At 39.8% G+C, this 24,869-nt stretch overlaps 1 protein-coding gene across 1 annotated transcript; it reads left to right on the forward strand.

Annotated features, from left to right (window-relative positions):
• The first annotated feature begins 1,988 nt into the window (after positions 1 to 1,988).
• Positions 1,989 to 24,100, forward strand: col1a2 (collagen, type I, alpha 2). The gene is made up of 50 exons (XM_017694912.2): positions 1,989 to 2,187; positions 3,958 to 3,959; positions 5,112 to 5,147; positions 5,504 to 5,587; positions 6,204 to 6,257; positions 6,441 to 6,485; positions 6,921 to 6,974; positions 7,067 to 7,120; positions 7,272 to 7,325; positions 7,665 to 7,718; positions 7,878 to 7,931; positions 8,234 to 8,278; positions 8,399 to 8,497; positions 8,591 to 8,644; positions 9,386 to 9,484; positions 9,565 to 9,609; positions 11,308 to 11,406; positions 11,567 to 11,620; positions 11,764 to 11,871; positions 12,417 to 12,470; positions 12,773 to 12,871; positions 13,069 to 13,122; positions 13,343 to 13,441; positions 13,576 to 13,629; positions 13,732 to 13,785; positions 13,879 to 13,932; positions 14,748 to 14,801; positions 14,922 to 14,966; positions 15,064 to 15,162; positions 15,387 to 15,494; positions 15,745 to 15,798; positions 15,911 to 15,964; positions 17,193 to 17,246; positions 17,363 to 17,416; positions 17,500 to 17,607; positions 18,253 to 18,306; positions 18,412 to 18,465; positions 18,645 to 18,806; positions 18,931 to 19,038; positions 19,427 to 19,534; positions 20,420 to 20,473; positions 20,682 to 20,789; positions 20,996 to 21,049; positions 21,173 to 21,280; positions 21,389 to 21,442; positions 21,536 to 21,643; positions 21,757 to 22,003; positions 22,106 to 22,290; positions 22,430 to 22,672; positions 23,072 to 24,100. The coding sequence occupies exons 1-50, from the start codon at positions 2,118 to 2,120 to the stop codon at positions 23,216 to 23,218; spliced, it is 4,056 nt and encodes a 1,351-aa protein (XP_017550401.1). The 5' UTR covers positions 1,989 to 2,117; the 3' UTR covers positions 23,219 to 24,100.
• Positions 24,101 to 24,869: the final 769 nt, after the last annotated feature.

The following is a 24,869-nucleotide window of genomic DNA, read 5'->3' on the forward strand; positions in this document are numbered from 1 at the left end:
TGCTGCAGAGCGGAGCTGCTTGGCCATCTTTGAAACACATTTCCTCTTACATGCACCTCCCCTTTAATGCTCTCCCTGCTTTGACTTCAGGCAAGTTGTCTGGATATTCCAGCGGTGACTAATATTTTTCTGGCTCACTGTGGAGAAGTCCAATGGAAAAAGAATGGGGCAGACGCCATTTTGAGAAAACTTGTTTTTCTGTAGGGTTGCTGCTTTAGCACCAACAGAGCTGCTGTTCATGCTAAGTAAATGGTTGTTTGCACAAAAATGCACACATACATGCATCATTAGCAACTTTCATCAGCTTATGGCTGTTCAAATAAGAGGGAACAAAGGATACCAGGAAAGAGATGTATGTGTGTGTTCTCATGCTCATGCTGTGCTGTGAAACTAGTTATACACATCTAGTCCATGAACCTTCCTTTCCCATCCTGTCCAATTAACCAATGAAACAGTTGGTGGGCTAAAACAGCCCTCTGCACTTCATAAAAGTGTGGTACGGTTAAGAGCAGTAACAGCCTCAGTTCATAATAACAGCAAGCCCATCATTTTCCTTTAATTACAGTGGGTCCTATTCAAATAGACACAAGAGACTGAAGAGGTGTCTCCTAAACAAGCCAATAAACAAGGTAAGCAAGGCTATAAATGAGGTAAGAAAGGCAAAAGAAACAAAGCACATTATAATGACATATGTAACTGTCTCTTTGGGTGAAAACTGGAAAAACTGGGATGCAGTAAAATTCATACCGACAGGGATGGAAAATGTATGTTATCAGCCCAACAGCCTGTATACTTAAAATGAAGTGTTGGGCTTCACTAAAGAAATAAGTTCATTTGGATCTACAAATGTGCATTTTTCATTCTTTGAAATTGAAATGAGATGAATTATTGCATGTGCACAGCGGCAAACTTGCTATTTTGGATTTTTAATTTTACTCTTTTTTTAATACCACCGGTTGAGAAGGGATTGTTTTGCGAATAGTTTTAAAACCAAGCAGTAGATGCGACAAATCTTTCCCACAGTAAACCTAAAACATGCTTGTTGTGAGAATCTCCAGCTGCACACTGTGCAGAGGCCTAAGTGGTGGAGCGTGAATGCAGAGGACATGTCTGGTCCTGTGGTCTGCCAGAAACTCTACTGCTGAGCCTAACAGATCTAAAACTGGATCTCTTTTACCTGCCTTTAATCCTTAAACCCAACTCCCAAATGTCTTTTTAACCTCTTTAATTACACACCAAACACACTGCTTGGACATGTAAGGAGGTCTGGGTGTCAGATGAACTCAGATGGGCTGAATGTAGTGAACGCTTTGCATGCTTTACTTTTTACATACAGGCAGAGAGAGTCAGTAGAAAAAGCACGCAGCAAAACCCCCAGTGCTGAACACCAATAGGGCTGCAGTAACACATACAGCGTTGAATGAACTTTTCTTTGTGTCTGGATGGAGGAATAAGAGTGATTTTAACACTGTAGGCTTAAGGGCTTTGCTGTGTTCATGCAAAGAATGGACTGAAAAAAGAAGACAAAAAAACAAGCCCATCCTTGAGTGCACATGCACTAAATAAGCCCCCCAGCCTCTGCTGGGAGACCCCCACACATGACCGTCCCGTCTTTGCTGGTGCTCTCTCCCGCGTAAAATGCCTAAGAGCGCGTGCCGGTGCCACCGAGGAGCCCACTGTCCAGCCGAAGCCCTGCAGGGCACATCCCAAAACGAGAGCAGACCCAGTGCGCTGGCTCTGGGAGACAACGTAGAGCTTTAAAAGCTCGACAATGTCCACGTCCTCAAAAGAATGGATCTCATTAAAACGCTGCATTCGTCATCACGGCCAGAGAAGCTGCCAAAAGAGTCAGGGAGTAGGCAGGGAAAGAGGGAGCACACGAGCAGCCTCCGAGTCAGATAGAGTTTCTGCGCTCTGATTGGTCCAGGGGCTGACTTTTGACACGCAGTCAAGGGAACCTCCTGCCGTATAAATAGGGCCGATTGGACTTTATTATTCTAGCATCACGGCAGCAGGTTCCTGCTCAGTTTGGAGTTACGTGTCACCACAACTGTATGCCTGCTTGAAGTAGCTAAACCAGGCACTGCGGCACAAGGAGTCTGCATGTCGGCCTAGACATGCTCAGCTTTGTGGATACCCGGATTCTGTTGCTGCTTGCAGTGACTTCATACCTAGCATCATGCCAATGTAAGTTTAACATATGCTCTTTTTGTTTCTGTTCTGTCTACCAAGGACGTTGAGGATTTGCTGCTGCGCTTGTTGCGTTGGTTGTGCCCACTGTGCTTGGAGATGAGCTGAAGGACAGCTAAAAGCCCGTCTGAGGGACTTTTGCCACTGGGAGCTAATCCCACTGTAAAACAAACAAAAAAAATCCAGAGGATTCTTTACGCTTTTAAAGGATTCTTCGAGTGTGGATATATTTCATCTCGTGCACTGAGAAATGAAGACGAGTCACTTAGTTTAAATGGGCCATCACTGACAGGAAGACCAAAAACTTGATCTGCTTTGCTTCAGATAGAAAGTTTTAAACGAGCTTAGCTGAAATCTATAAAAGTAAAGTTTGGGCGTTGCAGCCCCATCTTTTGTCCCTGGCTCTGGCAGCGTGAGCTTGATTATAGGCGTAGAGTAACGCGCCCCCTGCTGGATAAAGTGTTTCATAGCATATTTTGGCAGCGTCTAAGATAACGCTCGCTTTAATTCGGCTGGTAAAAAAAAAAAGTTAATACGTATCTTTGTGAAGAAGAATTGCAAATAATGCGTAATTTTAATTTCTATTTAAATACGTAAAATATAGAGTATAGAAAAGTAATAAAGACGTTACCTTTAGTGTTAAAACGCTAAATAGTCCTCCCACTCGTTTTTAACACTTTTAAACGTGCTAGCAGGAGATTAGATTGTTGGCCTTTATTAGAATTATTTGGACTGAATTTGTAAGTCGTCATCAAATTGGACCCTCGCACTCTAGTTCTGTGCGGCAGAATTAAACTTGCGCAGACAACGTGTGCAAACTTGCGCAAAGGCGCCACCTAGTGGAAAATCAATCACATGACATCAGAGTGAGGAAGAGACCTGGCTGAGGGGACGGAGAATACTGAGGCCACTTTGGTGTCCCGGTTCCACGTAGGCTGACCGGAAGGCCTAAAAGGCCTAAACAGATGAGCAGGACATGCAGTTTAAGGGAGCTTCTGGAATTATTGCTCTATTTTTTTCATGAGCACAATTAACATATTTACCGTCTTAAAATTCATTTTTTTCTCCACAATAACTCAATATTACACAATAATAATAATGTATCTCAATAATTATTATTAGTAGTAGTAGTATTGATTCTACTACTACTACTACTACTACTACTAATAATAATAATAATAATAACAATAAAAATTCCAGCATGCATAATGCTTCCATGAGGGTCATATTTTTAGATATACATCTCTGTGTTGGAATGTAAATACATTTTCACTGTACTCACGATATGAGTATATGATTAATACAACTATAGCTTTAACATATGAAACATTCCTCACTTATTGTTTACTTCAGCACTATAAATACCCAATTTACAACAAATCAGATAGAATCAGATCAGCACAGGTTTACCACAGATAGCTAACAACAGCAAGACCCATTATTAGTTCTCAGATAACACATTTTGAAGAAACCCAAACACTGAAGCAATTCATAACTTTATATGGCTGTTATTGCACAGTTTACAGTAGACTATAGTGGAATAATGAAGTGAAGTGTGACTTATGTTCAGAGGAATACTCTGTGTTTACAACAAATAGTCAATTGAGTATTGTTGATTGAGTTATATTTGTTTTTGTTCGTAAGATGATTACTAAAAATCCTACAGCAATGATAAGTTGAATATTTCTAACTGATCGTTTCTCTCTGTGTCTCCCTCTCCCTTTCTGTTCCTCTGTTTTTCCTCTCCTCCCCTATTTCATCACACAGCGGTCAGTACACTTGCATGGAATTGTTCTCTAGTAGTGCAATAGAAAATCTTACCTTTTTTGTATGCCTCGAAAAGGGTGATATTCAGTGAAAAGATCCTTGCCAATCTGACCAATCTCAAATACACCACAGCATTTCATATTATTAAAATATTTCTGCAGTGCTGGATTTCTTTCCTCTTTTCCTGTCAGGGAGAGGACTGAAGTTCTATTGGCTGAGGTGAATGTCAGTGAAACCAGAAACCGCCCACTTCTGCTGGGCAGACAGCTCGGACACAATGAACCTTTTTAGATGGCCCTCTGAAGGGGAGGCCTTTAAACAGAATCAACATGGCCGAGGAATTCCTTTAACATAGTACGATACTGTTACACAGCAGAGTGCTGTGGGTACGTTTAGGCAGTATTGTCAGTATTTTGTGTTTGAGATTGAGGCAGATTGCACACCTGAATATCAAAAGTCTCAGTCTGATGCAGAAGAAATGTGTTGAATCTCAGCCATGCCTCTCGGTCTGATTGAGGCCTGCGCAGGTCTTTTAGCATCTTTTTTGAGTATTTGTCACATGACGCACAATCTGTGACGTCTAGTCACATGCCTGATCCAGTGCTATTTTGTTCTAATCAACAATACCGTGAATGTGCATGCTTGTCTGAGTTGTGAGTATACACTAATATGCATGTCAGTGAGATGATACAAGGAAAGCAGAAAGAGCTTATATGACATAACCTTACACACTGAATAACATAAGAAACTGGAAAGATGGAATAAATAAATCTTGTATTTATTTATCTTCTTTTCTGTCTAGGCTTATGCAAAAGTGAGCTTTACTTCTTATGCTCATGGTGGTTGGTTATAGTGTGGCGTGTGTGAACCGAAAATCAAGTTCATGCTTTTCACACTGATGTATAACTGGCCCACTGAAATGAGGCTGAACCAAAACCCCTGAACTCATCTTTGTAAACAGATTTCATGCATCCCTGCATAAAGCCTTAAAGCTGGTTTTGGCTGTGAAGCTATAAAGCTATAGTCATATATGCTTAAATGAAAGGCAGCTGATATCAGATTTCTGCAAGTGAATGAATGCATGTTTGCAAACATTTGTGCTGGCCTACTAAATAGATTTCTAGTTTGTAATTATGTAATTTTTTTATAAATAGGGCCCCAGGGGAGACAAAGGACCTCGAGGTGACAGGGTAAGTATGCTAGACATATGATTTGATATGAACAGTTGACCTGATTACCCCAAGGAAGCCACACTGTCTTAGAAGAGACCAGGAAAAGCATGTTTTTGTCAGATTAATGGGGGAAATGTGCAATAACAAAGAAAAAACAGGAACATAAACAAATATCTTTGCCACTAACTTTATGATCATTATATTCTGCTTGAGTCTATGAAAATAATAATAGTGCTGTGAAAGAGTCGTTAAGAAATCACTGACTGGCTGGCTCTGGATAAGCTAGTCCTTTTTAGAGTTAAAGTGTTAGAGTGAGTGCTCCTTAATCTTTTCTGTGTTCGACTTATAATGTCTAAACTCTCTTTTTCTTTTAGGGTCCTAAAGGACCAGATGGAAAACCCGGCAGACCTGGACTTCCTGGGCCTCCTGGCCCCCCTGGCCCCCCTGGTCTTGGTGGAGTAAGTTCACATTGTGTATTTTCGCTGTTTGCACCATAATGAAAGTAAATGTGAGCTGTTATAATATTCTAATGTTCTACTGACCTATTTTATAGCTCTTGGTTCACATCACATGACCTTTCATTAACCCACTGACCCAATGACCTTTGACCTTTTGAACTGTAACAGCTTTTGATGTTATGTTAATGATCCATTAGTTCTTTTGGAGAAAACTCTTATTAGGGGGGCTTATTTTACTTACTGCATTATTATTATTATTATTATTATTAGTAGTAGTAGTAGTAGTAGTAGTATTTATTGCCTTTTCAAGGTTACACAGGTGTAACATGGCTTGTTTAGAGTATGAATACTTGTAAAATTGATTGTGTTCAGTTCCCTGCCTGGGCAAGCACACCATGCTATATCAATAAGAGTCTTTGGTCAAGACTCCTAACACTATGTTCCTCTACCTCTGTAACATGAATAAGTTGAAAGTTGCTTTGGAAAAGAATGTCTGCAAAATGTCATAAATTTAATATGTAAACAGTTTTAAACAGTTTCTCCACATGTTTGTTGTCATAATAATCTATAATAGGCTAAGTAGCTGAAAAGAGTCATTTGCTTTTCCTTTGAACAGAACTTTGCTGCTCAGTATGACGCTAAAGGCCCCGAACCTGGCCCTGGACCTATGGTAAGTGGCTAAGGTGTTACTCTTATTGAAATAAGAGAACACTGTAATCAAATAAAGCTTTGATTACTCTCCATAAGGATCCTCAGAAATAACAGTGCATAGACTATACATGTGTTTACATTTTAATTACTTTATTAAAATGAATGCTCAAAAAATTCTAATTCTTTTTTTTCTTCTGTAAAGGGTCTGATGGGACCTAGAGGCCCTTCTGGACCACCTGGCTCCCCTGTAAGTGGCTTTTGGCATGATTTTATATGGATATAGATGCACTGTTATGGGAAAGCTGGTCTGATGTCAATATTTTTAGATTTAGATGCCAGTGCTGTCAAACATAAGGTATAAAATGTAGTCCCCCTGGATTAGCAGTAAAGCATTTATTTCTTTAGCATTACAAATGCAGTAAAATGAATAAAATACATTTTAGCAGAGTACCCCAGTGTCTCCTACACATTCTCTTCTGGAGCACAATAAATACATCATCAAATATCAGTTTATCAGTCAAATCAATGCATTTGTTTGCCTTATATTATGAAAACAATTATCTGGCTATACCAATATTCCAACATCATTATGCATCATTAAATTTCCGTTACAGAAAGAAATGGCTATTTTATTTTTTTTCTAAGTAACTGATGGCTATGTTGCATTTGTCTTGATGCATAGGGACCCCAAGGACTCCAAGGACATGCTGGCGAGCCCGGAGAGCCTGGACAGGCTGTAAGGATACCACCAGCTCATATTCATTTAAATGGACTGGCGACATGCATGTGTCTGACACCACTTTTAACCTTTCTTTCACTTTCATTTAGGGTGTAGTTGGTCCTCGTGGACCCCCTGGACCTCCTGGCAAAGGTGGTGAAGATGTGAGTAAAATGTTTAGCTTATCCATTTAGTGTGCAAGCGATATATTTTGATCAGCCTTGCAAAAATATGTTGTACCTAGAAGTATATTAAGAATAAATGATTTGTGCTGGGTAAATGAACCTGATGGCATCTTCTGTAATTTCTATGCAGGGTAACAATGGAAGACCTGGAAAGCCCGGAGACAGAGGAACTGCTGGAGCTCAGGTAAGGCCAACCTAGATTCATGTTTCATTTACAATGAGTAGAAAGGACCTCTTTAGCTAGTTTCAGTTGAACCGTTTCATTTATATCTGAACTGTAAAGACACATACACATACATCATTCCATTCAGATGTCCAGGATATTACTGATTACATTATCACTGAGAAGAAACCTGTCTTGCTACAGTAAATCAGCTTAGTGATTTCCCTTTGCTGAAATTCTGTGTTGTCAATGGTTCTTGACATCTTTCTTTTGCATACAAAGAGACAATAGACGAAAAGGAGGAATGAATATTAAACACTTAGTCATCTTTCTTTGTCTTCTTTTCTCTCCCGTCTTTAGGGTGCCCGTGGTTTCCCAGGAACTCCTGGACTTCCCGGCATGAAGGGACACAGAGTGAGTAGCTGACCTGGATGAATGATGGTGTTTCCTATTGCCTTCTTTCAGTACAACCTGAAAGTGTCAACAACCAGCTGTTGACAGTGAAAGTCTAAACAAAAGAAAAAAACACAGAAAGTAGATGGTTCACTAACCAAACCTTTCTCTTTATCACAGGGCTACAATGGTCTTGATGGTCGCAAAGGAGAGCCCGGTGCAGCTGGTGCTAAGGTAAAATTACAAATAATGTACAGAATCATTAGTGTCAGTCAGTCACATTTTAAACAGAGAAAAACAAAGAGAAGTTAGATTAGAGTCAGAATTACAAAGGCAATGGAAAATGAGCTGTGCCACGATCACTGAAAAAGCAATTGGTATCATAATTTACAAATGACTCCATGTTTATTAACTCTGTCTATGCCTTATGAAATAGTGACTTCACGTCTCTCAAAGCTCTCTGTTTCGGTTGTTTCTTCAAATTGAATACCATGTACACGTTTGAACCATTTTTTTTGTCTCTGTTCCTTTGTTAGGGTGAGAATGGTGCCCCTGGTGCTAATGGAACCCCTGGACAAAGAGTAGGTTATCACCAGATTTATACCAAAATATGAATGCATTTACATTTCAGCTTCAACAGAATTTCTATTTTATAACTTCAGATCTCATGAAATCATATATGTATATATGTGTTTGTATAGGGTGCTCGTGGTCTGCCTGGTGAGAGAGGTCGTGCTGGTCCTGCTGGCCCAGCTGGTGCTCGTGGTGCTGATGGTAACACTGGTCCTGCTGGCCCTGCTGTGAGTATCGAACTCTTATTTGACCCTTCCATCTCCTAGACTGAGCTTTTGGGTCCAGGATAACATTGTCCTGTCTGTGATCTTTCTTCATAGGGTCCTCTTGGAGCTGCTGGCCCTCCAGGTTTCCCTGGTGCCCCTGGACCTAAAGTAAGTGTGTCTCTGTTCTGATTGTCAGCCTGAGAAAGAAATATATAAATTTAGAAGTTTGATGCTTCAATTTGGTATTGACTCAGGTTTAACAGTCCTTAAATTTTCTATGTCTGCACCATATGACACCTTATTGATATACATTATTTTATTCCACTTAATGGATATAACTTTAACTGAAAGCTACTCTTGTTTGTATTACCATCCAGCATAACATAGTGTACATGATAGGGGATTGTGAGCCATTCAAGGCAGGGCAGCTCAAAGGTCATTCTTAAATGGTAGACTGAGCATCATACTGAACACTCTCTCTACCAGATAAGATGATCTTAAGGTGCTTTAGGGAAACTGGGACCAGATCATATGCTGAAAGTGAGCGAAGACATTTTGGAACTACATTGGCCGTGTATAGTGAAAAAAAGAAATAATGCCCTGAATTTAATTGTTTCACATATGTACATTATTACCATATGGACAAAAATACACTGCATTAGCACAGTTCTAGCCAAAAGTAAGTAATCTGAAAGACAAAGTTGTGCCGGTGTAATATAATATGTTCATGTAAAAATATTGTTCACATTTGAATCATGTTTGATTCAGGGGGCACATAAAAATGTCCTCCCCTGCCCCTAAAATCATGCACCGCTGACTGTGTACAGAGAATTCACTTGCAGTAGCTGCGTTATTCCAGAAATCCAAAAATCTTGTTACTGTGACCTCATCATTATCTGTGTTTTACAGGGAGAGCTTGGAGCCGCTGGTCCCACTGGCCCATCTGGACCTCAGGGACAGAGAGGAGAGCCTGGACCCAATGGTGCTGTTGGCCCAGCTGGTCCTTCTGTAAGTAAATTGACATTTGGTTAAAGCTGCTTGTTATTATCACCACAATGCACTGACACAAACTTTTGTTCCTTCTATAGGGTAACCCTGGTGCCAATGGACTCAACGGTGCTAAGGGAGCTTCTGTAAGTATTCAATAAGGACAAACATTCAGGCCAAATACATCAATAGTTCATACATTTCCATAATCAGGCAAAATGTTTAAATGTAATTATTAACTTAGCAGATGCCCATGAAGTTCTGAAAGAGTACAGAACATAAAGTACAGATACATGAAAGCAGGTGTTCTGCTATTAAAATTCTCAGCCCTGTCTCTGCTTTAAATATTTCTCATATGTTGCAATACAGTTAAAATGAAGATAAATGTATAGTCTGTGGTTTCATGAGCCAGCTGTGCTCCAGAGTGTAGATGCAGAAGCCACTAAAATGTGTTTAAAGTCAGTTTAATGTTCTTATAATAGCAGTATCCAGGGTTTAAAGGGTATTGTGGATACTAAACATTCCCAAGACCACCTACTGTAATACAGAAAGACCAGATAACAGTAGATTTTCCGGACAAAAGGCTATCCCTTCAACATAAAATTATGAATAAAAAGTAATATTTTAATACTGACTAAACATCTACACTAATAATTGTTTTAAGTCAATGTTCTCAAAAGATGTCAAAAAGGAAAGAGTCTTCAGACGCTGAGTTTGTGGAAGAGGAAAAAGGGCTTCTTCTTTATTTTAGCATGAGGTGGCAAAACTGCACAGATACAATGTTCCAGTTTATATACCATTAATCTGGGGTAATTTGATATCTCCCATGCCTTACTTCTCAAATTTTAATATTAGCTCATTCTCTAATGGGTATGTCTCTTTGTCCATCAATTTGGTCATTGCATATTGAGCTTCCTCCTAAAAACTGGTTTCAATTGGTTTTTACCTGTCTACTTTACTTTTCAAGGTCAACTTGCCCCTCTCTTCACTGGGTCAGTAGGGACACACAGGTCTCTCTGTGAACCCAAGGCCTTACCCATGTCTAGAATCTCCTATGCAGACAGACTAAGGCCTTCCCTTTGTGAGAGAATTAATATCGGCTGTTAGGCAATACTACCTTTGGTAACTAATTTGGTTATTGATTACGATATCTAAGCTATTTGTTTACTGATTAAAGGAATATTTATTCAAAATCTCCATCAAGATCTGAAAGCAGCATTTAGCAAATGGAACAAATTAGCATGTATGATATCCACTGTGGACTGATCAGATAATTTACTGAATGTGAGCCCAAAGCTGTTTGGAACTGCATTGGCTGTCTAGTTATTTGACTCTGTTTAGATTCAGATGGCCTCCACTTCCCCATACTATGATGTTAGCTGAGGCATTTCTTTATAGCCTAGGCCGTTTCAGACCTAGTCGTAGTATTAGACTACAAGAGTTGTCATGAAATCATGTCTTCCTATCCTACAATATAATGTAGTTGTTTCAATATAGGGTTTCTGTTTTTAGTACTGGTAGGTTATGTCATCCTACATCCTTTAAAAAGAGGTTCTTCAAGGGTTCTTAAATAAAGGCCATGGTTATAAATGGTTCTTTGCATGTTTAGTTTTTTTTCTCAATGGGAAACCTGTTCCTTAAAGAACATTTTAAAACGTATAGCTCCAAAAAGGCTTCAGTTGTTGTTAGGTCATAGAAACCTTTTGTTATGTACCATGTAGATCATTTTTGGATAACAGTGATATCCTGACATAAAAAGCAAATTATAAGTGAAATAATAACATAATGACTTTGAAATCATGTTTCTTAAATTTATTGTGATGTTTGCCTGACGTCTCTTGTAGGGTGCCCCCGGAGTCGCTGGTGCTCCTGGTTTCCCTGGCCCTAGAGGAGGCCCTGGCCCCCAGGGACCTTCTGGACCTTCTGGCCCCAGAGGCCTTGCTGTGAGTTCCACTTTACCAGACTCACCAGCTAGTTGTCTTTTTACAAAGAGTCACCAACACTGACTAAAATTAGTTAAAATAACTGTGCTGTCTAAATTCTGTAACAGCTCAGCACCGACAAAGAACTAACATTTAAATCTTTTATTCCTTTGATGTATAGGGTGACCCCGGACCCATTGGAGTGAAGGGAGATGCTGGTTCCAAGGGAGAGCCTGTAAGTACAATTAAGTATAGAAGTTAAGTATATAAATTAGTACAATTAAGTATATTAATAAACAGATGTGCTTCATGTCCATGAAAGTGGTAAAGAACAGGCTTCCATTGCTTCTCTGACCTCTGTGACCTTGCTGTGTGCAGGGTAGCTCTGGTCCTCAAGGTCCTCCTGGTCCTTCTGGTGAGGAGGGCAAGAGAGGCCCAACTGGTGAGCAGGGAGCTACCGGACCCGCTGGTCTGCGTGGAACCAGAGTGAGTTGTGTTTTCTTTGACCTTTGGTAAAACAAAACAGTTTATATGTATTTATATTAGATACTAACTTTCAAATGCTTGAAATTACTGTTCAAAAGTCACTGTTCTTAGTGACAGAACACAAATTATGCTCCAGATACATGTTTAAATAATTCTATAAGGGCGCTACCACTCTACAGCTTCATAGTTTAAAAAAAAAAAGTAGAAACTTAAGATGTGTTCTGAATGATGAACACAGCTATTAAGAAAGTGGTGAAAAAATCTTCAGGTGAAGAACTTTTTATATTTTTAATCATGTAATTATTTCATTTTTAATAATATCTGGTCAAAAGCATCTTGTGGTGTCTAGTTAATAACAGGTAATCAACTAAAACAGCTACAATTATTAATATGGCAAGTGATTTTTGTAAAACTTTGTATAATACGTCTAGGCATATAATGTCAAAGTGATACCATTTTCATATGTAAAGGGATTAAATTAAAATACTTGAAAATATTGTCAGAATTGTGCAGATTAATTGACATCTGTAACCTTTCCCATATAGGGTGCTGCTGGAACTCGTGGACTTCCTGGTCTTGGTGGCAGAGCTGGCCCACTGGTAAGATTATGGTGACATTATCACAAAATAGCAAACCAGGTAGTTACCAGCACCTGGTCAAAATTAAAAATTGCTAATTAAAATGTTAGCTACACATCAGACTGTAAAAATTATACTGAGCATTTATGGTAACATGGAAGATTTACTGGAGTTGCACAAATAGTTGGAATAAGCTGAAATACTGCACAGTCACATAGGAATTAGTAAAATAAATAAGAAAAAAAAGTTTTTATCCTGTAATGGACTTGTAAAGTAAAGAGTGGAAGTTGTGGCAATGCTTACCTCTAAGCTTTCTCCCTTAGGGCATGCCTGGCCCAAGAGGTGGTGTTGGTGCCCCTGGACCTCGTGGTCCCCCAGGTGATGCTGGCCGTGCTGGCGAGGCTGGTCTGACTGGAGCTAGAGTACGTACTTCACCAGGGCTAGAAATCATAACACCTACAATACTATACCACTACCATTCTACAGTACTATATTGTATATACTGTAGTAGTACTATATTGTATATACTATAGTAGTACTATATTGTAAATGGACATTATCAATGAACAGTGGTGGAAGTTTGAAGGACACTCCATGTTAATTTCTTCTATCACCACAGGGTCTCCCTGGCAGCCCTGGCAGCGCTGGACCCCAAGGAAAGGAGGGACCAGCTGTAAGTGTTCCAAAAGCTTTACAGATTACATAATATCACATAACAAATTTAATTGCACATAATTGCACACACATTACATATTTATACATATATACTAAACAAAGACATCAGTGCAAAATCATAAAAATGCAAACAATGCTATCAAAGTAAAGCTCCTGTATAATTTACATTGTTATACAAACTGAACAAAAATGCTTTTATTAATATGGCGTGTCTCTAGGGTCCTGCTGGTCAAGATGGTCGTACTGGCCCCCCTGGCCCAACTGGACCTAGAGGCCAGCCTGGTAACATTGGATTCCCTGGCCCTAAAGGACCATCTGTAAGTAAAAACATAGGACATCATTGCTGACAAAGTACCTGAAAATGTAGTATCAATAATAAATCCAAACCAATGTTGCAGTGATACATAGAAAGAGAATGAGATTTCATTGTATTATCTGTACCTGTTTCCAGGGCGAGCCTGGCAAACCCGGCGAGAAGGGACCTGCTGGTCCTTCTGGTCTGAGAGTAAGCATCTTAGAATTTGATATGCTTAATATTCATCAGTACATCCTGATTTGTACTGAAATGCAGTTGTGCATCTACTGAGTCAGCAATTTTCTTTCATAGGGTCCCCCAGGACCTGATGGCAACAATGGCCCTGCTGGTCCCGTTGGACTTGCTGTAAGTAGACCAACAGAATCAGCCAATTAAATTGCTAGAAACCTACATGGTAGGTGTGAGATTTGTTAATGGTAATTTGTCTTTTCTCTGCAGGGCGCCCCTGGTGAGAAGGGAGAACAAGGACCCTCTGGTGCTCCTGGTTTCCAGGTCAGTCTCTTGATTACATTTTCTCTTGATTACAGTCTTCGTCTTAGTGCTCAGACATGATTACTATTGACCAATTCTTTTTTTCTTGTGCCTAAACTTAAAGGGTTAAAGTATGTAGCTCAGCTGAAAATCATCTGGACATACCAATGCTAGTATGTCCCGTGAGTAATTATGACATGATAGTTTTCAGGTGAGCTACATGCTTTAACCTTTTGAATCTGAGGCAAAAAAAAAATCTATTTCTGTCTTTAAATCTACTCTTCTCCTTTAATAACATGACTTCTGAATGCTGTTCATGCATTCGTATGTAATGATCATGACCTAACAAAACCAAAGATTTACATATATATTTTTTTAAAGCTGCCCTTTGATTTGTTATTCAGATGAAACAAATCAATAATAAGCTCTTAGTTATGCAAATTCAATTCATTGAAAGTGTGGGCACGCTCACTCAGACACTATCACAGTGCATCCAACTATAGCATTGTGCATCTTTTATTTAGTGAGAGAAAACTCCACACCTTGATATATTTCACTATGCTTAATATGAATGTGCATGCATTCCAACTACTCTGGCGTCAGATTTGAATAACTCAAAATGTAACAATGGCAAAGTGTCTAAATGTATAGCAGAAGAAACATTGGGTAAGATGGGGGTAATAAACATGTTTTTGACATAGTAATCTATATGTCAATAAGTAGAGTCATAGAGCTGACACTGGCTTTAATATTTCCTGAATTTTACAGGAAATATTAAAGTCAGAAAATTCTTCTTGTAATGAAGGATCACTTAGTCACTGATCTCATCCATACAGGGTCTTCCTGGGCCTGCTGGACCTGTTGGTGAAGCTGGAAAGCCCGGAGACAGAGTGAGTTCTTGAAAAAATATCCATAAGTGTCCTTTGTAGCAGTTCCGACAAGACACTAATGTCACTGATCTTTTATTACAAGAATGTTACCATTTACCAATGTGCACTGTTTACTAACAGGGTATCCCTGGAGAACAAGGTGTTGCTGGACCTGCTGGAGTGAAGGTATCTTACCTTTTTTGCCATTGAATATGCATTTTTATTCCAAAGACCAGTGTCCAGATTAAACGCCCTTTTCTCCCTCTACTGTGTTTCCATATAGGGAGAGCGTGGTAACTCTGGACCTGCTGGTGCTGTTGGAGCCCAGGGACCTATTGGTGCTCGGGGACCCTCTGGCACTCCTGGCCCTGATGGAAGCAAGGTAGGCTGTTATCTGTATTCCTACTTTATTTTAATAATCATCCATAGTGCATGGATTGGAAACGTTTTGTGTACGACATGCCAGGGTATTTTGATTAAACATGCTGCATGATTTCCATTTTAAACCTGGTTTAAATGTCAAAGTGAGCCTTGAAAGGTGCTGATGTTATACTGTTTCACTCCTACCATCCTTGTCCTTAAGAGAAAATCTTTGTCTTATCTCAGGGAGAGCCTGGGTCTGTTGGACCTGGTGGTGCCCCTGGACCCCAGGGAGCTGCTGGTATGCCTGGTGAGCGTGGCGGTGCTGGTACTCCTGGACCTAAGGGTGAGAAGGTCAGTTCAGGAGACAGTTATCCATTTTCCTTTTATTGCAACTTGCATTTACAGAGCAGATACTGCTGCTCTAACTCTAGCATGTTCCTAACGTTTCTATTTATAGAATAACATGAATACAACCCTCTTGAAATAATAGAATTTCCAATTATGTCTGTGAAAGCAATACTGCATAATAGAATTACAAACATGATGCATACATAAAAGCACAGATATGATGACATTTCTCTTTCATCTGTTTCACTAATAGGGTGAGACTGGATACAGAGGCTTGGAGGGCAATGCTGGAAGAGACGGTGCCCGTGTAAGTTCCAACTCAGGGTCCTTGAAAGAAATATTGCAATATTCACGGTTTATATTTGAATGTCATTTTCTATAACCTCAAGCTAAGATGCATTTTTGTTGTTGATTACCAGGGTGCTCCTGGACCCAGTGGACCTCCTGGACCCGCTGGTGCCAATGGTGACAAGGTAAAGAATATTCTCAGTGCTTCTTCTTTAAATTTGAAGAACGTCTGAAAATATTAACATTCACCCCAAAACAATGGACAACTTGGCATATTTTTGTATCAGAGATTGTTTTCCTTCAACCTCAAAACTATTTTGTGGAACATGAAAGCTATATTCACAGTGACTCCATGAAGAGTGGCAAGACATTTCAAACCGAAGAGACATAGAAGATTAAGAAATTTTCTCGAGCAGGACTAATCGAAACATTTGCTTTTGATCCATTTCGGAGCAATTCAGATCTGTTATTTAGTGCATTGGCCCTGTGGACGCTGAATATATTTATAACCTCTCTATTGCCCTCTGCTGGAAAAGCACAACAGATCTATAAAGTTACTACACTGCAGATTGGGTAACTAAGTATAAAAGGAGTGCTAAAATATGCTATAATATGCTAAAGTATATCAGACCTCTGACACATTGTAAAGTGTATATATAATATTAATATCTATATAATAGATATATATTTAATTGATATAGTTTATATCATTTATATATCAATCTGAGATGACCAGCCAAGAACCTGCAGCTGTCAGCAAACACCCCTGACACTGTCTAGGCCCATAAGTTCAACTAGTTCAGACGTCTCTAAGAAAATTAAAATGACATATTAGAGATCTGTGGAGCCACTTTGTCAGATTTTTTATTTTTACGGATGGTCTCTGCAAGATGTCAAATCACGACTGACGTGGTATACCCAAGGGTGGCTTGACAGTGGTCCTTCATAGGGATAACATGCTTTTCCTGCCCACCCTGTCCTGCATGAAGTGCAACATGCATCTGGAAGCCTTAATTGGAAGTAGCATTGCTGTGCGCTGTTTATAAAGTAAAACCTTGATTTGTCCGGATGAAAGAAAGAACTGATTCAGTGGAAAAAGACCACAGAAGGCTGTTCTTTAGGATGTTATCCATTGTTGAAGTAACTGGCATCCATTTTTGATATGAAGATGAATTCCTTGAACATCAACAATTCAACATCTACAAAAAAAGATATCTTGTTGTGTGATGTTGTGTCATTTCTTTGTTTTTTCTTTTAGCCCACACTTCCACTTTTTAGGAAGTGGAAATAAAATATACTAATATTTTATTTTTTTGGCCAATATTTATTGTTATAATTTATTTACCTTACTTTTTTGTCATTGAAACCCTCTTCTTGATGTACCCTAAAAATGTGGGAATTGTTTTCTTCCAGGGTGAGACTGGCTCTTTTGGCCCTGCTGGCCCAGCTGGTGCTCGTGGTCCTCCTGTAAGCTTTATTCCATCACGCACAACACATGTGATCTTCAATCTGATATAAAATTGTAATTTGTTGTAGTCTTTGTGTTACTAATACCACTACTACTGTAATTATTCTTATTTCAGGGAGAGCGTGGTGAGTCTGGTCCTGCTGGACCTCCCGGATTTGCTGGACCCCCTGTAAGTGCACATGAATCTCTTTCTATCTGTACAGAGGATTTTCAGGATAAGGAAGACTGATGTAATTCCATTGGCTCTTGCAGGGTGCTGATGGCCAGACTGGAGCTAAAGGTGAGAAGGGTCCTGGTGGTGCTAAGGGTGATGTTGGACCTCCTGGCCCCGCTGGTCCTGCTGGTAACACCGGACCTCTCGTAAGTACAAATAACAAAACTAGGTCTAAGAAATTCAGGTCAAAACTTGACAGAGCAGAAGATGCTTAGCTTATGAAATGGAATCCTCAGAAGTCTACAGTTGTTGTACCATTTACATGTACTGACATTATTACATAATTAGTTGTATAGTTAGTTAAGCAGTTAATTCTGTTTACCTTCAGTTTACATTCTGTATCAGCAGGTTCAAATCTGTAATTTTGACTTTTTCTATTATTGACTATGTTAAACGATGATAATAATATGGGAAAAAAGTTTTTTTCCTTCCAGAAAATGAAACTATTGTGCACAACACTAAATTCAGATCATAATCTTACTCACAAACACATGTGTGCCATCAAAAGAAAGTTTAGAATCTGCCCTTTCGACAGAATTTCCACTCGTTTCAATGAGTTACAAATGGGAAATAAGTAGTATAAAATTATAACATGCTTTTATTATCACTGTTGTAACTGTGACTTATATTGATTAACATCTTCTTTGAGATTCAATCTCTAGTCAGTAGCTTAGCCATGAACCATGGTTGCCTCCTTTGTGATGATCCATACTAAAAAGATTCAACTTTTACTGTTGACAAGATGGACAAACTTCTCTTATAACCTTTTGAATTTTCTTGTGTTTCATTAGGGTGCTGCTGGCCCTGGCGGACCCCCTGGTGCTCGTGGTGATGCCGGACCCCCTGTAAGCTCTTTCACTTTTACAAGACTATCCATGAAATTCTCACAGTTCTTGTTTCTCGCACACGTTGCTCATATGTAACGTTTTATCTTTTTATCCCAATCCCAGGGTTTGACTGGTTTCCCTGGTGCTCCTGGCAGAGTTGGACCTCCTGGTCCTGCTGTGAGTATTCCAGTATCAAATGCTCACTGAAGCTTTTTGGAGTTTCCTACCCTGGGTGCAATATCAATAGGTTGAACCCAGTACATGTGATTATGGGCTGGTTTAATCTGAGATGCCTTAATCATAATCATGCATTCTTTCTGGACTAAAGTAAAATCTTGCATGTTCCTATTACACAGGGTATTGTTGGACCTCCTGGTCCTACTGGTGCTTCTGGAAAGGATGGTCCTCGTGGTCCCCGTGGTGATGTTGGACCTGCTGGACCTCAGGGAGAGAATGGCCATGTCGGACCTGTTGGTCTGGCTGGTGAGAAGGGATCTCCTGGAGAATCTGGTGCTATGGTACATTGACATGTTTTCTCATAACATTCTAATTCAGTCTTAAGCCTTGAGTCCGAATTTGCATGCAGCCTGTCAGCAAATTGAGCCTGACTGTTAAGGCAAAATCTGTCTGACTTAACTACAGGGACCACCTGGAGCTCCTGGACCTCAGGGTCAGCTTGGATCTCAGGGATTCAACGGTCTTCCCGGCTCCAGAGGTGAACGTGGTCTTCCTGGTGTTGCTGGTGCTGTCGTAAGTTACAACACACACTTCTGACTATCATCCATTTGATTTTGACCTAGCTTTATGTTAGCTTTATAGTGCACATATTGCTGATTTTGGCAAATCTCATTTACATTTACAGCATTTAGCAGACGCTCTTATCCAGAGCAACTTACAAGAAGTGCTTTGTCTGTCTAGAGAAAGTATCTTTGCTAGTTACCAATAGGTTAGGGAAAAAGACAGTCCTGAGCTCAGGTACTGCTAGAAACAAAAGTCACTGTAGATACACAGAAGTTGAACACAGAACTCTGTGCCGTACACTACAATACAGTAAACTACAATACACAGTGCAATACAATAAAATCTAATTTACAGCCTTAATGCTACAGCTATCTTCTTAATGTGATGTGTTTCTCAGGGTGAGCCTGGCAGACTTGGCCCAGCTGGTTCCCCTGGTGCCCGTGGTCCCGCTGGTAACATTGGATTGCCTGGTCTGACTGGTCCTCAGGGTGAGGCTGGACGTGAGGTAAGCTGACTGCACAAGAATCAGATTTGGGAAATGTGGCATTGGAGTGGTTCCCAACCTGTGGACTACAGATATATTACACTGAGACCAGCACATTATGGAAATCTATTTTAAAAAGTTTGAAAAAACATGTCTTAAGAATAATAAAAATAAAAAATGCTAATACAAGTCAGTAGTGGCATAAGTAACGGTTAAGATGCGTTGACTATTTTCATTTATACTCAATGGCTACTGGTTAATACAGTGACATAGAATGAATGACATATTACAAATTAGATCCTAAGGTCCACAAATAAGTTTAGAAGCCCTGATTAATCACACTTTCAAAGCTGTGCAAAACCAGCACAGATGTTAGAAAAATGTTACTTTAAGTACTAAAGACTGGCCTTTTTCTTTATTGATTTTAGTGCACAATTAATCACAGTGCACAATTAGCCACAGATAAGACATAGATATGGCCACAGCAACTAACAGGCAGAGTGTGTGTTAATTAGTCTTGAGTAACTGGCTATAGAGCTATGAAGGCAGAATATATGTGTATGTGTGCTGCCTTAGATGCTTCATTTGGCCATTCAAGTAATACAGACTTCAATCATGTTTGGCAGACTCATATACATGATCATTTACCATCATAATAATCACCATCATATATGTAAAATCATGCATTTTACAGTTCCTCTCCAAAAGAATCATTGACAGATTGTGAAACTGTATTTTTTTAATGGGGTTACTAAAATGTATCCGATGCACATTTACATCTCTCTGAAAATCTCAAATGCCAAGAATCCTGATAATCTTAGGATACGTGGGCTACAAGTTCATAAGGCAGGTAACACACTCATTACAGTTCTTCAAATAACTACACATTTTTTTATTCCTTTATAGGGTAGCCCTGGTAATGATGGTCCACCTGGCCGTCCTGGTGTATCTGGTCTTAAGGTAAAGGGTTAAACAGTTGTTGGAAGTGACCTATTTTCTTTTTGGATTATGTAAGTTTTTTCTTCATCTTAGACTAATAAATCTGATTTATAATAACCTGGACATGTTATTTGATCTTAAGGCTTATTTTTCAGTGTAGTTATGTATTCAGCCAGACTAGACCTGTGGATGCTTCCTTATACTTTAAGTGGACTGTTTTAACTGACAGGGTGATCGTGGTGAACCTGGATCTCATGGACCCCTTGGACCTGCTGGTGCTCCTGGCCCCGTTGGACCCAGTGGTGCTGTTGGCAGAGCTGGAAACCGTGGTGAGCCCGTAAGTATCAAAGACTGAGGCACAGTCACTACAAGCACTGGATGAACTCCACACATTTGCTCTAGACTGTCTTACTATGGTAGTAGTTCTTTAAATGTTATTGATACTATGGCTTGTTTCTGTATACAGTACCATATATGTATGTAATAAAATAGGCTCCATTCCCTCAAAATCCCTCTAAATCCCTTCTTCGTCCTTTCCTTCAGGGACCTGTTGGAGCTTCTGGAGCAGTTGGCCCTGCCGGCGCAAGAGGTGCACCTGTAAGTGAAAGAATTAATAAAGGTCCTATTTTGTTAATGTGTTCTTCCTAAAGGACTTGTGTAATAATATTACAGTAATATCTGCTCCCCCTCAGTGTTCATCATTCTGCCTGATTTCTGCAGGGCCCTGCTGGAGCTCGTGGAGAGAAGGGTGTGGCTGGAGACAGGGGAGACAGAGGCATGAAGGGACTGCGTGGACACCCTGGTCTGCAGGGAATGCCTGGACCCAATGTAAGTGACACATCAGAGCCATATTTAGTTAAAGACTAAAGACAATATATATTTAGTAACAGACTACCAGGTTCAGCATTCATTTCCTCATGTGTCTGATTTTGACAGGGTCCTGCTGGTGATACTGGATCCGCTGGTCCTGCTGGTCATGCTGGTCCCAGAGTAAGTAACTTGCCTTTTATTCTAAACACAGAGGTGTTTTAAGCCATGAATCTTTGGGAAGTAATCAGTAACATTTCTATTTTCCACCTTTAGGGCCCAGCTGGACCCAATGGCCCACCAGGTAAGGATGGTAGATCCGGCACTCATGGCGCTTTGGGACCTGCCGGCCCCCGTGGACCCCCTGGACATGTTGGACCTGTTGTAAGTAATACCTATTTTCCATAGGCAGGAAATAGTGTACTCATGAATATCTACATGTATCTTGGAGAACTGACTTGAGCACAAAATCACCACCATACTATCTGTGTCTCTAGGGACCTCCCGGATCTCCTGGTCTGCCTGGACCCCCTGGTGCTGCTGGTGGCGGATATGACATTTCTGGTGGCTATGATGAGTACAGAGCCGATCAGGCTGCTCTCAGGGCTAAGGACTATGAGGTGGATGCCACTATCAAGTCTCTGAACACTCAGATCGAGAACCTGCTTTCTCCTGAGGGATCCAAGAAGAACCCTGCCCGGACCTGCCGTGACATCAGGCTCAGCCATCCAGACTGGACCAGCGGTAAGTAGCAAGGATGTAAATTTCTCTCCTCAACATGGTTAAATTTCATTACAGTTCTTTAGGAAGTGATTGAGTGAATTATGAAAACCTCCTCCTTTGCAGGATTCTACTGGATCGATCCCAACCAGGGTTGCACCATGGATGCCATCAAGGCCTACTGCGACTTCACCACTGGTCAGACCTGCATCTATGCTCAACCAGAGAGCATTGCTCGCAAGAACTGGTACAGAAGCTCCCAGGAGAAGAAGCACGTCTGGTTTGGCGAGACCATCAATGGTGGCACCGAGGTAAGTTTGAGAACTTTGTGTCTTTTAGGTCAGGAAGAACTGTCACCATATATGATCAGTTGATCAGGAGACTATTTCACAAAATACTTCTGTACAATTATACCTACTTTATATTGTGTCTTCCTTTCACTCTCTTCAGTTCGGCTACAACGATGAGACCCTGAGCCCACAGTCCATGGCTACACAGCTGGCCTTCATGCGTCTGCTGGCCAACCAGGCTGTCCAGAACATCACCTACCACTGCAAGAACAGCATTGCCTACATGGACGCTGAGAACGGCAACCTGAAGAAGGCTGTTCTGCTGCAGGGCTCCAACGATGTGGAGCTCAGGGCAGAGGGCAACAGCCGCTTCACATTCAGCGTTCTGGAGGATGGCTGCACTGTAAGTTCAATGTTCATGTCTTAGTGTATTTATTTATGAATTATTTATACATACATATATATATATATATATATATATATATATATATATATATATATATATATTTGTGTCATCGCTGTCATAAGAAAACTTTTTAAGTAACTTTTTTTTATACAAGCTGCTCTTTACATTGTGTGAAAAGATTATGATGAGTGGACCAACAGAAATCCAGAAAAGCAAACCCAACAAGTTTTTAAGTCACATCAATAGATGTTAAAAATGTTTTTTTTTTCTTCTACTATATATCATTTAACATAAAATGTTCTCTTATGACAGTGATAATCTATGTTTATGTGAACACCTACATTGTATTATGTTTTACTAATGCCTTTTTTCACTTTTATCCCATGCCCTCTGCAGAGACACACTGGCCAGTGGAGCAAGACAGTCATTGAATACAGAACAAATAAACCATCTCGCCTGCCCATCCTCGACATTGCACCTTTGGACATTGGTGGCGCTGATCAAGAGTTTGGTTTGGACATTGGCCCAGTCTGTTTCAAATAAATAGACTCATGATAAATTAAAAAAGAGAGAAAGAAAGAAAGAAAATAGAAAAAATCTCTGCCCTTCTTCTCTGTGTTGTTTTTTATACTGAATGCTGATTTCCTCTGCACATCCACTTGCTTAAGCTGGGCTCTATCGGAGAGGACCAATGGACTGAACGGAGCGTTGCACAATGCAAATTAATACAGCTGCCCAAAGAGACGCTGGGAAACATCATGGTTTGGGAGATGCCATCATTTTGTAAAAAATGAAAGAAGTGTAATAAAAACAATGAAAGTATGCATCACTTTGTGGTCTTTGTATATCTTCCAAAGAGGAGGTTTAATACCACAATTTCCAAAAGGTTTAAACTACCTCATGCCTGTATAAAGAAAATAATATTACCAAACCTGATCCACATCCTAGATGTTAGTCGTTGGTACTAAGGCTTCAAGTTCTGTCCTGTGTCAAAGGTGCTCAAACACTTGAAGCGGGAATATATGGTGCTACACATACAGCTGTGGAGGAAACCACTTTACTGTATTACTTTGTATTGTCTTTTACAGAGTGTTTCACAGGTCCCCCTGATTAACCCCATTTTAAGCAGGTGGAAGAATTCCTAAACCTGATGTTTGTCCGGTTTTTACTTTTTTGTTTCGGTTGTTTTTGTTTTGAGTTTTGTCTGGATTTCTCTCTTGTTCAGGCATTTAATTCCACTATCCCCTCCCCCACCCCCAATGTTCATACTGACAGCACATTTCGTCCATTTGAATGGGTTTTGGAGGCCTCTCTCTCTCAAAATGAACCACAAAGTTTATTGTACCTATTTTGTATATGTGAGATGTTTAAATAAATTGTGAAAAGTTCTGAAATAAAGCATGTCCATTGTTCCGAAACACACCATTCCATGAGTTAAGTGCTTTAATGTATTTGGAAATGAAAAGTCCAAAATTGAGCATGAGTGTGATGTTATGAATTCAGAACTTTTAGCTGTTAAAATACAAGTGATAACAAATGATCCGAATGTCTTTTGATTATTAAGAACTTGAATCCAAGTGACAAGTTTCGTTCAAGGCAAAGATGCTTGTCGTTATTTTTTATCATTTCAGATCTTGCAGCTGAATTATCTGAAGAGCTTTCCTCCCATGAATGTTCAGTTATGTCTTTTCACATTATTTCTCACAATTGCATTCAATAAAAGGCAGCATTTGCATCCTTTCCAAGCATGTCTGTATTTGTAGATGCTCTCAGAGGAAATTATTTCATCTTTCATTAGCCATACAGCATAAAACCTCATTTAATCATTTCCACAGGAAATTTTTATAGTAAAAGTAAATGAAATGAAAATGAATTATTCTGATGCGATGTGACAAATTGCATTTTCACATTGAAGCGCCACATAGTAGCTATGCACTGACAAAATATAGTTTATGATTAGTTCATTCATATATATCATTCACACACACACACACACATGTATGTATGTATGTGTGTATGTATGTTGCTATATACCAAAGCCTCTAAAATGATCCAGAAATGCTTTTATCCACACACTGTTTACAGAATGGATTACTGTAGTGGGAAAATAGCCTAAGGTGATGGTGATGCCACACTTTACATCTATCTTTATCTGCTGCTATTTGAAATGTTTACCAGCAGGGGAAAATCAGCC

Source organism: Pygocentrus nattereri, chromosome 27 (assembly GCF_015220715.1).
Source record: "Pygocentrus nattereri isolate fPygNat1 chromosome 27, fPygNat1.pri, whole genome shotgun sequence".
NCBI classification, from domain to species: domain Eukaryota; kingdom Metazoa; phylum Chordata; class Actinopteri; order Characiformes; family Serrasalmidae; genus Pygocentrus; species Pygocentrus nattereri.